The sequence below is a fragment of the Camellia sinensis genome, chromosome 7 (assembly GCF_055761805.1).
Source record: "Camellia sinensis isolate YWXY chromosome 7, ASM5576180v1, whole genome shotgun sequence".
Lineage (NCBI taxonomy): Eukaryota > Viridiplantae > Streptophyta > Magnoliopsida > Ericales > Theaceae > Camellia > Camellia sinensis.
In genome coordinates, this window is record NC_138967.1 from 69,316,601 (window position 1) to 69,332,822 (window position 16,222).

Sequence of the window (16,222 nt, forward strand, 5' to 3'; positions counted from 1 at the left end):
AAACCTTAGCTTAGCTCATACACAAGCAGAACCACAACAGATTGGGTCAGATCACACACAGGACTTGACTTGCATCCTAGCAGCAAGCTCACCTTAGCATACTAGCAGCCCAACCCAGAACTTGCAGCCACATTCTACCCAGCAGACCACCAGTCATCCACCATCAGACTAACAGATTCTACCCAGCAGACCACCAGCCATCCACCATCAGACCAACAGATTCAATCATAACATTCTAGCGGACCTTAGCATTCTAACAGATCAGCAGACCATAGCCTAGCACAACATCCCAAAGTAACAGCCCACTTGCAGCCAGAACTTACAATAGCAGCACAACATAGCAGAGGCCAGACCAGCAGTAGCGCAGCATAGCAGCCCAACAGCAGATCATAACAACTCATCAACCCGGCAAATTGACAGACAAAAACAGGCAAAAAGGATATTCTCAGTAATTAGAACTTTCATCTAACAGAATGTCTTAATGACTCAATAATAGTAGAAAGTGCCAAACTGAATTATAGATAGGTGGTAACGTCCATATGGTAATTGTTGCAATATACAAAACACGAGGCCGTAAACTGGTATTTGGTTTTCAAATATTCATGAACGAGCTCAGGGGATTAAGGATAATAAGACAACACTCTTATGGAGAATAAAAACAGTATCAGGTAAGAATGGAGCAACAAGCTCAATAAAAAAAGGTAAGAATGGAGCAAACAACACACCAGGGATCTAATGTAATGAGCAACCATAACAGAGAAGCTTCAATTAAAGCATGCAACTGGAGTCTTCAAATGATATCATATGATGAAAATGGTGAACCTTTATTTCAAACACTTAAAAAAAACCAGTCTTAAGAAATACACTTAAAAACATAAGTTATAATTGAATACCGTTTTTATTTTTATGTCCAGTCAACCCTACTCAAAGTTTAGAATAAATTAGAGTGGGTACTTAAAAAATTGGCGAAGCAATGATGATAGTATCATCTTAAATACAAATTCCTTTTAACAGATTGCTCATTTTGAGAATACAGAGCATCCATTTTGGTTCCATTAACAGAAGATATCACAATTTATATAACTCACAAATTGCAAAAAAAAAAAAAAAAAAAAAAACTAGAGTAGAAAGAGAGAGAGAGATAGAGAGAGAGAGGCTCACAAGAAAGGAAACTAGCATAAAGTCTCCACTCCAAGGCATTCAGGTCTTGTACTCTGTGAGCACGCAATTCATCATTAGATTTACAAATTATCCACCAAAATCAAAACCCTTGTAACTAGCTCCCATTAACACATAATTCATCATTAGATTACAGATTCTCAGCCACAAAATTGAAAAAGAAAAGTTAGAAAAATCAAAACCCTTGTAACTAGTTTCCTTACATTTCATCAATTGAGATAAAGAGTGAAGCTGAGAACAAATCACGGTTGTGCAACCAAGAATTTCAACACTAGGCAATTTCCGAACAAGGGCATTCTTCTAAGCCATCTTCCTCAGGAGGACTGGGATCAACTTAACAAATCTGACCAAATTTTTCAAAAGTAATTCATATCACAATGTTAGATTAAAAAAATAAAACTAGAAAAATGCAGAAAGATAAGTGAAATTCATCAACAACACATGCTTGAACTCAATAATGACAATAATAATAAATAAATAAATAATGAAAACTGAACTTTGTAGCAGTATTTTCAAATTACAAGTATATAAATCGCACTTGATTTTGGGGTTTAAGGCCAAACTGTGAGAATACTTGCATAAAAACTTCGAATTTCAAACCCGAAAAAAAGAATTGAAGAACATAGAAGGATCGAAAAATAAAGAAGAAGAAGAAGACGAAGAAGAAACGTCGAAACTAACTTGTTAGGGCTGCAAGTCATAGCCCTGTCTAGTATGTTGGACATGTGTTGTATATTCCGAAGTGTTGGTCTGTTCGACCATTTGTGGAGGATCTGATGGAATAGGTGCATCCATTACATTATCCTCTGGGTTAGGTATTTCTACCTCTCCTTCCACACCCTCTTCCAGACATTCATTTTCTTCTCTATCTAGCAATTTTTAATAGTCCCACTGGGCATGCCAAAAATATATATTGGCTTTTTTGGCTTTCGAAGGTTAATAGTGTAAATTTAAGTATGCCAGCAAGGATCAATTAGTCCTTACAGAATTTTTATTGCCAACCAATTATCAAACGATTGTGTTAAAGTTCTTTCAGCCTCAATGAAGAGGACCTTTACTGTTGGCTTGTTTTAGGAGAAATTTATAAGAAATAATAAGTACAGAACAATTCAGAAACTAAATTTCATTGAGTAAATAAAAAATTAAAATGAAATGACCCAGCCTTGAAAAGGTTTACAGCAACAACTACTTGAGAACTACTCCTAGGAAATGAAATGCAATATAAGAATTGAAGTGCTAAAAATGTAAAGAACTGGAAATGAAAAAACTGGAAAGGAAAAAAGAAGTAAATAAACTGGTTTCTAGATCTGAGTCTGGGTATTGGATTCTGGGGTCTCCTCCTCTATTTATACTTCCCAAAGGTAACCGTCGAAGTGGGCTTCCAACTGTCGAAATGCACTTCCACGATCTCTGGTCATGGCTTCGCACAATCAGCTTCCACTACGCCATTCCTTCAGCTAGGCTTCCGTCTTGCATTTGAATTCGAACTTTTGAGTAACCGTTGGGCCATATTACCCCGTGCCTTCTCTCACTACTTCCATGCAACGCAGACCCACCATTACCAATATGAACTACCACGTGTCCGTTACTAATTAGAGACTTGCATTAATTCTCCAAAACACCCTTCATGAGCCACATGTTAAGCTGTGACTGGCCTGTACAAAATATATAGCCAACAAAAACTCTCCTAAAAACTCCACAAGAATATAGAGGAAAGGGAAAATCTTCACTCAGGCAAGAAAACAAAGATGCTAGCACCATGCCTTTCAAGGAAGGAATGGAACACTTTTTTCGCTCAAAAGATGTATAATTTCTGTCTCTCCAAACACATAATGCAAAGAGCACAGTCAAAGTTTTCCTATAACCATGCTTTGGACATCCACTGCCAACAAAACAAAAAATGCCTTCACCAATCTAGGATGTACTGTACTTTTTTTTTGGAAGTATAGTACAGTCTAGATTGGTGAAGTTCACCAATCTACCAATCTAGCCTAGTACTATATTGAACATAGAGAACAACAATACTGAGACCTGTGAAGCCACTAAACATGTAACAAAAGATAATTCACCGACATCCAACACCAGTCCATCAAGAATTTATACCCTAAAGTTATCGTCAATAGCAAAAAGAACTTCCTTAATAGTTGTCCAAGCAAAGACGCCACCCCTTTCCACAGAAAGCTGCAATCTCTTTGCCCAATGAGATGCAGATAGAAAGATGCTACCGTGGATCTAATGTTCGAAGCTCCACTCCAAACCAAATAATCATCAACCCCAATCCAGATAAACCAACCTGAGAGCAAGCAAGCCAACCAACTCCACCACTAAGCCAATCTCCTACTCTTGTAATGATCTCCTAAGCAATGAAGTCCAGACCACACCTCTTTGGCCTAAAGTCCAACAATCCACAACAATACTTGAGATATCTTGAAAAGCTTCCCTCAGAGATCTATGCCCAAACCAAATGTCTTGCCAAACCTTAGCCAAGGCCCATTACCCATCTTTAGAGAGGAGAATTTATAGAAGTCATCAAAACCAATCATGATTTCCTTCCAAACCTGCAGCTTATAGGGCCATCTGATAGACCCCTTGGACCACTCCTCCCAATTAAACCCATATCTTCCCACCACCACCCTCCTCCACAAACTCTTCTAAAAAAGGAACGTTCATAACCACTCCCCTAGCAAGGTTTTGTTAACTAGACACATGTCGTTTGTGCCTAACCCACCCCTTTCCTTATGCATATGCACCACCTTCCAATCTGTAAGATGATATACTTAAACCCATCACCTAACCCAATCCAAAGGAAATCTCTCATCAATTTTTTCAATCTATGAATCACCTACATGGCGATAGTAATCCATGATACAAATAAGTAGTAGGCTCTACAACATGCTCTTAATAAGAATCACCCTGCCACCCTTAAGTATTGCCTCTTCCACATGGCCAATGTCCTCTAGAATCTCTTAATCGCCAGATCCCAAACCATTCTAGCTTTGAAAGAAGCTCCAAGCAGAAGACCCATATAAGAAGAGGGTAAAGCCCCAACTCGGCACCCCAAATTCATAGCTTATGACTTTACACTGTAAAAATAGCCTACTAGGATAAGCTCACCCTACGCCTAGTTAACCCGCAATCTTGATGTAGTGTTTTGTTCATTAAACTTACATATGTCACTACTAGTGAATTAGAGTAGATCATTCATTATACAGTTTCTTATGTAGATCGTCCATTATACAGTATGGCAATCATGTTAAGACTGTGGCGGGTCATCCCACGAAACCATTTGTGAACCCCTACTGGATGCCATTTGAGGAGTTTTTTATTTTTATTTTTAAGTTACCTTAATTGAATGTATAATACTAAGAGTTAGCCTCCTCGTATCAAAGACTATACATAATCACTTTTGGCTTAAAGGGGTTGTCCAAAACCTTATCACAATCGACATGCAAATGAAATCCCCCCCAGATCATCTAGTCAAATCCTAAAAAGTGGGATACAACACTACAACAAAAAAGGATTTTTACGACGCGCAATGCACGCTGTAAAAATCCTTCTACGACGTGCAGCGCGCATCATATTATGACCAGTCATGGAAAGTCATTCACTTTCAACGGCATGTTTCGTACGCCGTTAAAAACTATTTAACGACAGATTTTGTGCGTCGTTGTTACTTTTTCTACGACATGCTATAGTACGCCATTAAAAACTATTTAACAACAAATTTTGTGCGTCGTTGTTACTTTTTCTACGATTATTTTTGCACGCCATTAATTGGTGAGACAAATAACGACGCTGATTGCACGCCGTAAAATATATAATATGACTTGCTCAGCCTGCCATAGATAAGTTGAACATACCACGGCGTACACGAAATGCTGTGAAATATTTCATATAATGACCTAATTTGCTTGCCGTAGAATGTGTATCTTTTTTTTAAAATTCAACAAATTCTATATTTGACCTATTTTGTACAATCTAATATTACAAACAAGCTTCATAAAATATCAATCAACCACCAAAATATTATTTCAACTATAAAAAATAAACTATATCTATAAATTATAAACATTAAAAAATTGTCAATATATACATTCCAAACATCCAAAACCTAACCGCAAGTTCAAAAACATCCAAAAGGACTATCCTTCAAGTTCTAAATTATCCAAGAAGTTATAAACTATCCAAAACTGTACATATATAAGTTTGTAAACATTACCCAAACTATTCAAAAATTATAGAAATATATTCATCAAAGTCCTCTGCACACACTGTTGGTTGGCAACTTCAATTACTAAATCCTTAGAAAAAAATTCCACCTGCAAAAATGAAAGAACAAAACCAAGTCAAGTAATATTTTTTATATGAGATACAAGTATATGAAAGTGTTTTGTAAAAGGGGAAAAAAAAACTACTAATTAATTTCATGCATACCACAAATATCACAATGTTGTTGTGAAAGGTTTCGACAACTTCCACAAGGGCATATGATCATATCGGTATTCCCTGAATTTGTCTTAGCCATGTTGACAAATTTTCTCGCTCCATCCACATACTCATTCGATACTCTGAAAACTTTAAATTATTATTAATTCCATCCAAACAAAATGAGTAACTTAACATTTGAAAGCATATTTATGATTGTGTTTAGAAATAAACCTTGGAAAATGTACCCATGTTTTGTCGATCTTGAACTTTCCACTTGCTAACAAATTGCATTCACAAAAACTACTAAAATTAGTAACATGCATCAATGCTCAAAATGATTAGCAAATACACTAAGATGGTATTTTAGAGTTTCAAATAATCTATAATCTAGAATCTAGAATTGTAATCAAATACCATTAAATTCTGGAAATATCAAGTACGTAACAAGCAATTGAATATCAATTTTGGTATTTGATAGGCAACTTAGTAATATACTAGATGACAACTATATAATTATTCTGTGAAAAAGTTCAACAAACTTTAAGCAAATAAAAAAAAAAGTATACCTTGTAAACTCGAAATTGCTTGATTCCTTCCTTCTCCCAGATCGAAATAATTATTTTAGCTCTTTCACAAGGAGGCTTTGACAGTTGGTCAGCAGTACTTTGAAAAAACTGCTACATAAGACCAGAGCAAATTGTTCCCAGCACAACATCCATATAACAATTCCTAGAACAAGATGGTACACAGAGCAAAGCAGTGCAGCAGCAGTTTACAAGATGAAATTTCCCATTTTCAACAAGCAAGGCTGTAAAAGCAAAGCATTGAATCACAAAAGAATATTAGGAAAAATAAATTGAAGGCTATTGAAGGCAGGAAAAATAAATTGAAGGCTATTGATTGAGAGACGGTTTTGAGTTCAACAAGATCGAGTTCAACAACTGTGTGTCTATCTCACTCCCACCACCCGTTCTTTTAAAATGCATGCAGTTTTTAGTTCATTTGATTAATATTTAGATTTGATCTAATACTACTTCTGTGAAATTACAGAATTGCTGACTGACTGCATTACCAAAAAAGATGGAGACAGTCATTGTTCTGCCTTTGAGCAAACTGTTGGAAGGAAAAAAAAAAAGAAAAGTGATGAGAGTGATAGAAATGCTGCAGTAAATCAATCGGAACTGATGATAAATTTTCTGAATCTACTAAGAAATCCAGGGAGATACTAGCAAATAAACTGATTCAAATGTAGAGTTTAAAGAGAAGAAGAAAATAAAAAAAGTTTCTTATTCTCTTCATCAAACTGAAGAAGTTAATGTGCAGTCACTGAAGAAACCCACTGCTGATACAGTCTGTGAACTGCAGACAGATGAATCCACTAAGAAACAGAAGGATAAGAAGAAAAAGAAAAATAAGTCAATTTCTGAATCACTTGATGGTATTGTTGAAGAAATGCAATTAGATTCGTTGCCATGAACAAGAACAATCAGATTTGCTGCCAATGGCCACTGAAGATAAATCCTACTGTAAAATCATCAAGTGAAATATAAAACCTACTGTAATTGGAGTTGCACCACAATGCCACTTGTTCACTGGATGTATTCAAAGTAGTAACAGTTGCCAAGTAACCATTCAGACCAGCTGCTAGAATACGATAACAGATATGCCCAACAACCTGGCACAAACGCATCGTTAATGAAAAAGGAAAACATTTAATATGAAGAATACAACAGATGACAGCAACATATGAACATTTTTTTATTCTCACTGCATTGGGGAAAGAAATATGAACAGACACGCATGAAGCTAACTATAAAGCAATTTTATATAACAGTTTGTTACTCTGAGAAAGCACAATATGGAACTGGGGATCTAGTTCAACAAAATCTTCAAATTATAAGAATACAATTAACATATCCAACACAAGAAAATAGGACACGATATGACAGTGACAATGAATAGGGGAAACCTGCCTTTATCTTTTATGGTTGATTAGCTGTAACCTACTTGCTCTGAAAATGCACTTCGTCACATACCAAGTGAAGAGAAGAAGCATCATCAACAACACACAAAATATCATTTCTGCAAAACAAATGTCATCTTGAATTTCTTGACATTTGAATAAAGCCATACCTTCGCTATTATGTTGTTGAGGAGGTTGTGGTGGTGAATTTTGGAATCCAAATTCAGCCAATGACCAAAAAAACAAAAACAAAAAAAAAATCATGTTATTGCATTGGAAAAGAAAGGCATCGACTACCAGCAATCATTGGTTATAACTAAATCATACTGCATTAATAAATTATTTTGTTAATTTAGGTTGAAAAGGAGCTTCTTTTCGTTCATTACTAGAGAATTGACATAACTCATTGACGTAATATTCTTAAGCCAAAATAATTCTATTCATGTGGAGAAAGTTCCAGCTTCAGGTGTCATCTTTGAAAACATTAAATCAAAGGAAGAACGGGCTTATCAAATATATGTAAATACAAACACATACATTTTTAAAGGCAAAGGCTGATTATTTGAAGCAAAAATACATTTGCATTTCAGTAATAATTCATAGCAAGATCACTTGCTAATACAAATTTCCTCTGGCATGCATGAGACAGGCAATTGAAAAGAACAGGGAAGATGTTCTTTCTGGCAAACTTCTTGATGTACTTCAAGTAAAGTTCTAACATGGGTTCCTAACCCCCAGGAATAAGCTTAAGAATACCCCTGGTGAACCACACAACCATAAACAAAGCCAAAAGTAGAATTTGAGAGTTTGGACACAACTCAAGTCCAGAATAGAGATTTTTTTTAGGTCCATAGTGCAGAATAGTGCTCATGAATTACAGTGTCAGAGTAAAACTTTTGGCCCAAGGTTTAACAATCCATCCATATGGATTCTAAAATACGTAAATAAAGCCGGGGAGAATCCTGCAATTTTTGGTCACGTTAAAGAAAAGAAAGCAACATGGTTCTTCCTATTAGAAATTACTAACTGAATACAATATAAACATCACAAATCTTACATTTAATGAATTACGACGTGTGGTTGCAGTCACCAAGGTTATACCCATGGTATTGTCATAGACAGGTAGCTTCCATTCAGCAAGAACTGCATTTTTACAAAAGAAGAAACAACAGTAGCATAAGAAAGTCGATTATTATAGCACATAAGAAATTAATGTAAAGGAAGAAAAAGACAACTGTAGGGCTCTACTTCCAACAAGGATAAAAGAATAGACAGCGTAAGAAACATGTAAATCGCTAGTTATTCATTTGTTGGACAACATTCTCATTACAAGGTATGAAAGTTCACTACCAGCTCTGGCTGGGATGATAGTCTTTCATATAATGATAATGCATAATCACCACCAAAATATATAATTGTAAAGAAGGATTTGGTGTCAATCATCATCATTTCATGGAGAGAACACATTCACCGACAAAGTATATAATTATAAATGTATAAATTGCTGTGCTATGAAGTAGCTAAATTAATAATTATGAGTTGATTTGCAGAATATAATTTGGTACAGTACTAGAATATTGCCATTACATGTTAGGCTAAAAACTTACCTTTTAATCCAATTCAATACACAAGCTATGTGCAATCCTATATATAAATGCCATCCCAAAAAGCTAAAATTGAATTCAAATTATTCATCACAAAAAGCATAATAAAAGCAAGTTAGACAATTGCTTATGAATAATTAAAGTACAAAGAGAAATATTATTTAATTTCCTAGTTTATAATCTATTAGAAGAACTGATTTTCATGGGGAAAAGCGGCAATGGTTTAAAGGATTATTAAGGTGATTCTCTTAATGATTTGACACAACCACACCACTTTTGTCCACATCCTCTAGCAACATGCCAAACATGACTTCTTGTTTTTGTTTTTATATGTTTTGAAAAATCTGTGAACCAAAGGAAATGTATTAAGTTGAAGTCATTCTAATTCTTTTGAAACCCAATCATTTTTTAAGGGATTTCAAAATAGCCTAATTTTTCTTCCAAATCAAATCCCACAATAAATTCCCTTCATTTCAGACATTGAAAATCCTATTTTGAAATACCAATTTGTTAAAATCCATTCATTCCAAACACACTAAATGATTCAATATAACAAGAAGAAAGTTGTTGATTATTAGATTTAATCACTTGATCTAATCCTTCCTTTAGAAGCTTTAAAAATTCCTACACTCTCCCAATTTATCAATTGATAGTAACCAAACCAAACCAAACCTTAAGTCCTATCAAATGGGACTGGCTTTATCAGTTGATAGTAACCTTAGAAAATAATCAACTCGTGGTTGCATTTTAATGTCTAGTAGTAGAGAAAGAATAAATATTAACAGCACTTGAGAAGCGACATCAACCTCTTAAACTTGACACAGAAGGAAAAATCTAATTGATAATTGACGATTTTCTTGCTAGATTTCCACATGGAGAACAACTGCCAAGTACATAATATCTTCTTTATCAATATGTTCTTCTAAGGAGGTAGATTTGAAATAACATTTTCTTCTTCTTCTTTTTTTTTTTTTTTTTAACCCCTTTTGTTCAGCAATAGCCCCTGCCAGGAGCTAAACATAGTATGGGAAGGTATTAACCAAAAGTTGTATGGTTGGTCGGAAGCTTCTAAGAAGAAAAAGAAGAAAGAAACTTGCTAGATCAGCCATACAGTAGCCAGAAGGCCCAAAACAACCGTACAAGCAGCCAGAAGGATGCCTCATCAAGCTACCTTCGGTTCAGCCATAATCACACATCTTTAGTGATCCTAAACATCTCACATGATCCTGGATCTGTGCAAGAATGAATTGGTCTCTACTTAATTATCATTGTACTGACAATAAAAAAAATGATTATAGAGCTTCTTTTTTCTTTTATTGTATTTTTAAACAAATATAAGTGCGAGAGGAAAAATGAGAATTCTGGTACTTGAGCCAAGTTTTTGAAGACCATGTCAACAACTATGTACTCCAGACCAAGAACAAAAGAATGTTCCTTTCGCTCTGCATAGTCACAAAGGTTGGGGTTTGAAGATTCATATAAAGGTACTCATGCATCTACTTTAAAGTTGATAAGAAATTCACTCAACCATTTAGTTTATTATAAGAAGACTTAAAATGCCACAACAAACAGATTTTACTGAAGTAAAATTTAAAAGGAATATTAAAGGACTAAGTACTAGTTGAATGGTGAACTGGCATGGATCACACATCTGAACAGAGAATTTCCGAACAAGAAAAATAATTACTCCATATGATAAAGCAAGAATTCAATAAATCAAAATTCAGAAAGGTAATCCTAGAGCCAACCATTAAGAGTGCTTACCTTAAAAGCATTGGGGATTGTGTTAGTCATTTTATCCAGAACAAAACCTCTTGCTATTGTTCCCAATATTCTGGAGACAATTGTGATCCCTCCAAAAACCAAATCTGGGTCGCTCTGCCAAAAGACCCAAGTTAAGTGTTTTTACACCTACTGTTATTTTATCTGAAATTATCTTTTAACATGCAATAAACTCAAAAGAAAGATGAATCATGTGTCATATAGAGTGATATAAAACTATTCTTATTACAAAAAATATAATAAAAAACTTTGAATTTACCATGTGATATATATTATATTAGTTCTGACAGATAAGGCTTCTCATTATTAAATATATGAATTGTAGGATCACTATGCTACACTTTTGGAAAATATAGATATGCTTAATGAAGCTCATATGTCCTGTCCATTTCTAGGAAAAAAGGCATTCTCAAAGATTAATAAGTCGAGGTTTTAGAACCGTGTGGCATTTAACCAATAGAGAAAATAGTATATTACCTTCAGTGTCAAAACTTTCATAACATCCTTTGCTGCTTTAGACTTGGCAGCTTCCTCCTTTGCCAGAGACCAACTTTCTTCGATTCTTTTTCATGAATATTTTCGCTTCTTGTTTGACATAGCTTTTCAAGACTCGCAGCCTATTAAGAATGTATGAAGATCAGTAGAGAAAAGAAGTGCGTTGTAAAATCTTTCTCAGTTGGACACTCATCACAGGGGACGTACACAAAATAGTTTATATTCTTTGATGTAATACAAGATGAAGCAAAGGCTTTTATATTTTCTGATGTAATAAAATCTACAAATCAAAATGGATTAAGGAAATGCCAAGTATCAACTCACTCACTGACCAAACTAAAATGATAGCTATGGCTATTTGAAGCGATAAGTAACTATCACCACCACTGCATTTTTTGGACAGAAAACATTTTCGAGAAAAAGTTTTCCACATTTAGCATTCGGTATGAGCACAATAGAAAATGGAAAACAAAAATCAACAGAAAACGTTTCAAGCTTATTTAGGCGGAAAATTTTCCATGAAAATCTTTTAAACCATTGTCGCTTTAAACCATGGAAAAATGAGTTTTCACTTTTAATAATAGTATAGAGATATAGATATATATATATATATATATATATTAAAAAAACACCCACAAGAAAACAATATAAAAGTATAATAAGAACCAGCCATTCTTAGTGGCATTTTATCAAGCACCCAGGGGGTATAAATAATATATGTACAGTTTTCTTCTCTGCTGGAGACATCCCAAAATAGAGATACATAGAGATACCTAAGCAAACACAGATACACAAACATACCCAAACTAAGAATACAAAATTTCTACTGAAATTCTTCAATTGCAGAATAGGTGTTTAATGTCAAATCTATACATAATAGGATTTCCTTAAGTATATTAAAAGCATCATCACCAAACTTAAAATCCGAAAATAAATAAATCATGACTTCAAGGTGAATTCAGCCACTCAAAGCAGCCGCAATTGATATATTTCAAGTTTAAAGAAATATCAAACACAGTGAATAAATATTTATGTTCAGTAAGAACCACAGATCAAATATATTCTGCAGCAATTTCTTGATGAAATCGTAAAAAGCATTCATATCAGCAAGTGGATCAGACCCTTTTTTCGCAGTATATTCAATCATACCTTTCAAAATCACAATCTCATCCCCTTCACTCCACAGCCTCTGAAACAATTGCTTCTTCGTATCATCACCAGTCTTCTTCGCCGACTCCTCTTGAACAACCACATCAGAATCCACCGCTTTCTTCTTCGCCCTCTTCAATTCCTAATTGTTGTTAGTCTCGCTCGTCGCAGTCCTTTTGCCTACAGATTTTGCTGAACCAGGCTTGGATCTAGGTTTCTTAGTGGCTTGGGTTGATCGTCTTCCATGGGTTTCGAAGCAACAGGCTTGATGCGAGGATTGGTGGGAGGGGAGTCCGATTTGGAGCTTGAATCGTCTTTAGATGAAGATCAGGGATTTGGTGCTGAGGTCTGAGCGATCACTGGTTTCTTCAGAGACAAAAAGGGTTTTTTTGATGAAGAAGTCTTCTTGAGTTGGTTTTGTTCAGATTCAGAGTCGTCTACCGTCAATCGCCGCCGAAGAGAGATTGAAACCCTTCGAACCAGTTCTCTTATGATTAGAATCTCAAATAGTCGATGTATATGTTCTTTTCTTAATATTTTTTTTTTTTATTTTGGCGAATTGGCGCCAGAAATTTCATTATGGTGCCTATTTTTTTTTGGTCATACCATTCACGACATAAATTGTGCGTTGTAAAAAGTACTATATTTTTAACGGCAGGCGTTGTGTGCGCTGTGAAAAGTGCAATACTTTTCACGACTAGCGTATGTGTGTCGTGTATAGTTGATGTATTAACGGCATGTCATATGCATGTCATAGAAAGTTTTATTATTTACGGCAAACATTGCAAGCCGTAAAAAAATCATCGTTACTACTATTCACGGCTTACGCAATAGACACGCCGTGGTTGAAAAATTATTCACGACGTGAAAAAAAAGCAAGTTGTAAAAGTGAGAAACTACGGCGTGCATTTATTGTATATCGTTGATGTGATGCCATGAAAACCTAATTTTGTTGTAGTGCAAACCAGAGTGGAGAATATAGTTACTGAAGCAAACAAAGGCACAAGTTTAAGCTTTTATTTTTTGACTCCAGTATTAGAGTAAGCTTTGGTTTTCAGGTAAAGGATTTAATTTAGATGAGATAATCATTCTTGAAATATCATAGCAAAAAAAAAATTATCATTCATGAATTTCTAGAAACATCCATGCCAAAACTTGATGTATTAGTTCTTCTTTGTTCGGGAACTTTCTCATTTATTCATGAAACTATAAGACTGGAAAAGAGAACTAAAATACAAAAGGACACAACTACCTGAATATTCAAATAATGACAAGATCTGTTCATTCAATAGGTCAAGCAATAAAATGACAAATGACAGAAAATAAATTGCATGAGCTTCAAGAAAAAGAGAATTGTCTTTATATTACTAATATTATCAAGTGACACTGTCATGTAAAATTTGTGAAGGCATCCCAATATAAGAATCAATCTCTCTCCTACCCGTAAGTGCAACAAATTTATCCCAAAAAACCAACAGAGGACATTTGTCAATCAAATTTGACCCATCATAACCCTCTTTAAGGAATACAGTACTCTTTGCACCTTTATTAGTAATGTAAAAAATACCATGATGCCTTATCATGCAAAGCAACAATCTAGCTGGCAACCGATAGTCCGAATGAAATGCTTCTAGTTGAGCAGCTGTCATCCTCTTCTCCATAGTTAAACTAAGGAGTTCATGAAGCACTGCCACCATTCGCTTTCGAGCTTTTGGATCAGCAGATTCGAATCTCCTCGCATTCAAGTATGGAGAAGGGAATTCCATTTTCTGCCACCTCTGAACTTCTTCAAGGTAACTCTTGTTTGGTCTAAAACCAACAGGAAAACTCAAGTGAAAAGCAAAAGGACCCAGGAAGTTACCATCTTTAGAGATTCTAACCTTTCCTGAACGTCCAATAGCGGCCAGAATCCCTTCCTGCGCCAATCTTTCCTCCCGAGCTGTTACTGCAAGGCCCGAATCCCAATTTTCCAACTGAAGATGTGCTCTGCCATTAACATCTTTCACAGAAAAGTATTCTGGGTACTTGGGAATCAAAGACTTCTTGAAGTCACAAGGCAAACCCATTGCAGATTCAATGAATTCGACAGTTTCCAGTGGGAGCCGACAATCAATCGACAACATTAACAACTTCCTCAGGTTCCTAACTACAATGGGTTCCATTTGGTCTCTGGTGTAAATTTCTTCAGCCGCAATCTTTTTAGCTTTTTCTGTAAGCATAACCATGGGAGGTGCTCTGCTACCACCACTAACATGAAAGATAGTAGGGTACTTCTCAATAACAGCCATGAAATTCCATTTTTGAACGAACCCAACTTCTTTTTCAAGGTCTCTGAGGAGGAGAGATTGGCTTTTCTGGGCTTGGACAATAGACTTGAGCTGCAGAATTATTGACGGTTTCTTTTGAAGGTCCATGGCTCTGTCAAGTTCATGGACTCTGTAGTAGATTTTCTTCTTGGGTCTTTTTCCTCCACAGGTTTTGTGCATTATTAGGACCCTCATATAACCTGATTTCCCAAATGAGCTCATACCAAAACCCTCACAGTTTACTCTTCTATCAATAAGAGATGATCCAAGACATTGGTGTGGGCGCAAGAACATGAAATTTCTATGCATTTTGGTAATGGCAATGAGGGACGAAATGTCTGTGAGACCAACTATCAAACAAGTAGTGTGCAAGAGTTTGTGTTGAAGAAGATGGCAAAAGAAGTCTGTTTGGTTGCGGCTTTATAACTTGTTTGATTGCGATTTCAATTGCTTTTGAATCTGGGTTCTTCTTCCACTCTACAGTTAAGATACAGAAACCCCCAATTTCAACAACGATTCCAAGAAGAAGCAAGATGATGGAGACAACAACACAATCAGAGGATCAATCAATTCACTCTTCTTCCGATAAAAACAGCGTCCCAACACCAAATCCAGACGTAGTAGAAGCAGCAACAGCTAACAAGGAGGTATCATCATCGTCCCTTGACAAACCACTTGAAGCATTGACAACTGTATTTCGTGCAAGAGAGCAACTTTATAAGCAGCGTATCAGTAATGCTAAAGGGAGTAGTGGTAGCTCACGTACTGATCATCCTGATGGAGCTGTTTAAATGGAATGGAGTGTGTTAATCCAGAGCATGTGACTGAGAGGTTCGTGGTAAGGGTATGGCGAATATTGTTCATCGACATGTCACCTGATATGAAGAGAGAATGGGTAATTTCGTCTAGGGCTTGGCTTTGGGTTTGCAATTTTTTTGAATGCGGTGCAGTTCTTTGTTGTTGGTGCCTCAATTTTTGGCCCCGTTTGTAACCCTGATTTTTAATAAAAAAATCATTATAAATCTTCTAATATTATTTTTTTTATATAATATATTTTTTCATAAAAATTTAAAATATAGTGAACTTCCGATCATTTTTTATTGTAATGTGTTTGGAGCCAAATGGAGATGATTAAGTCATGATATTCGCGTATTTTGAAAAGTAATTAAAAACTTTTTTTATAAAAAAAAGATATGCAATTTTTATAAAAAAAAGTTATGCAAAATTAAAAATAAAAAAGTGATGTAATTTAAAAAAAAGTTAAAAAATTAATAAGCTGATTTTACAAGTATATCATTCATTGAGGGGTTGTTTAG

General features: G+C 35.2%; 1 protein-coding gene and 1 long non-coding RNA gene across 2 annotated transcripts; both read right to left on the reverse strand.

Moving 5' to 3' along the window:
* Window positions 1–1,130: 1,130 nt before the first annotated feature.
* On the reverse strand, window positions 1,131–6,161 carry LOC145795153 (uncharacterized). The gene is made up of 5 exons (XR_014335469.1): window positions 5,839–6,161; window positions 5,614–5,747; window positions 5,399–5,498; window positions 1,383–1,522; window positions 1,131–1,214 (listed from the first exon to the last, which is right to left on the reverse strand). It is a non-coding gene; the product is annotated as an uncharacterized LOC145795153 (long non-coding RNA).
* A 7,776-nt stretch (window positions 6,162–13,937) lies between these two features.
* Window positions 13,938–15,888, reverse strand: LOC114312119 (protein WHAT'S THIS FACTOR 1 homolog, chloroplastic). The gene has a single exon (XM_082878155.1). The coding sequence runs from the start codon at window positions 15,213–15,215 to the stop codon at window positions 13,977–13,979; it is 1,239 nt and encodes a 412-aa protein (XP_082734281.1). The 5' UTR covers window positions 15,216–15,888; the 3' UTR covers window positions 13,938–13,976.
* Window positions 15,889–16,222: the final 334 nt, after the last annotated feature.

Coding starts and splice junctions, on each gene's coding strand:
- LOC114312119 (XM_082878155.1), bottom strand. CDS start 15,215: ATGCATAGAAATTTCATGTTCTTGCGCCCACACCAATGTCTTGGATCA.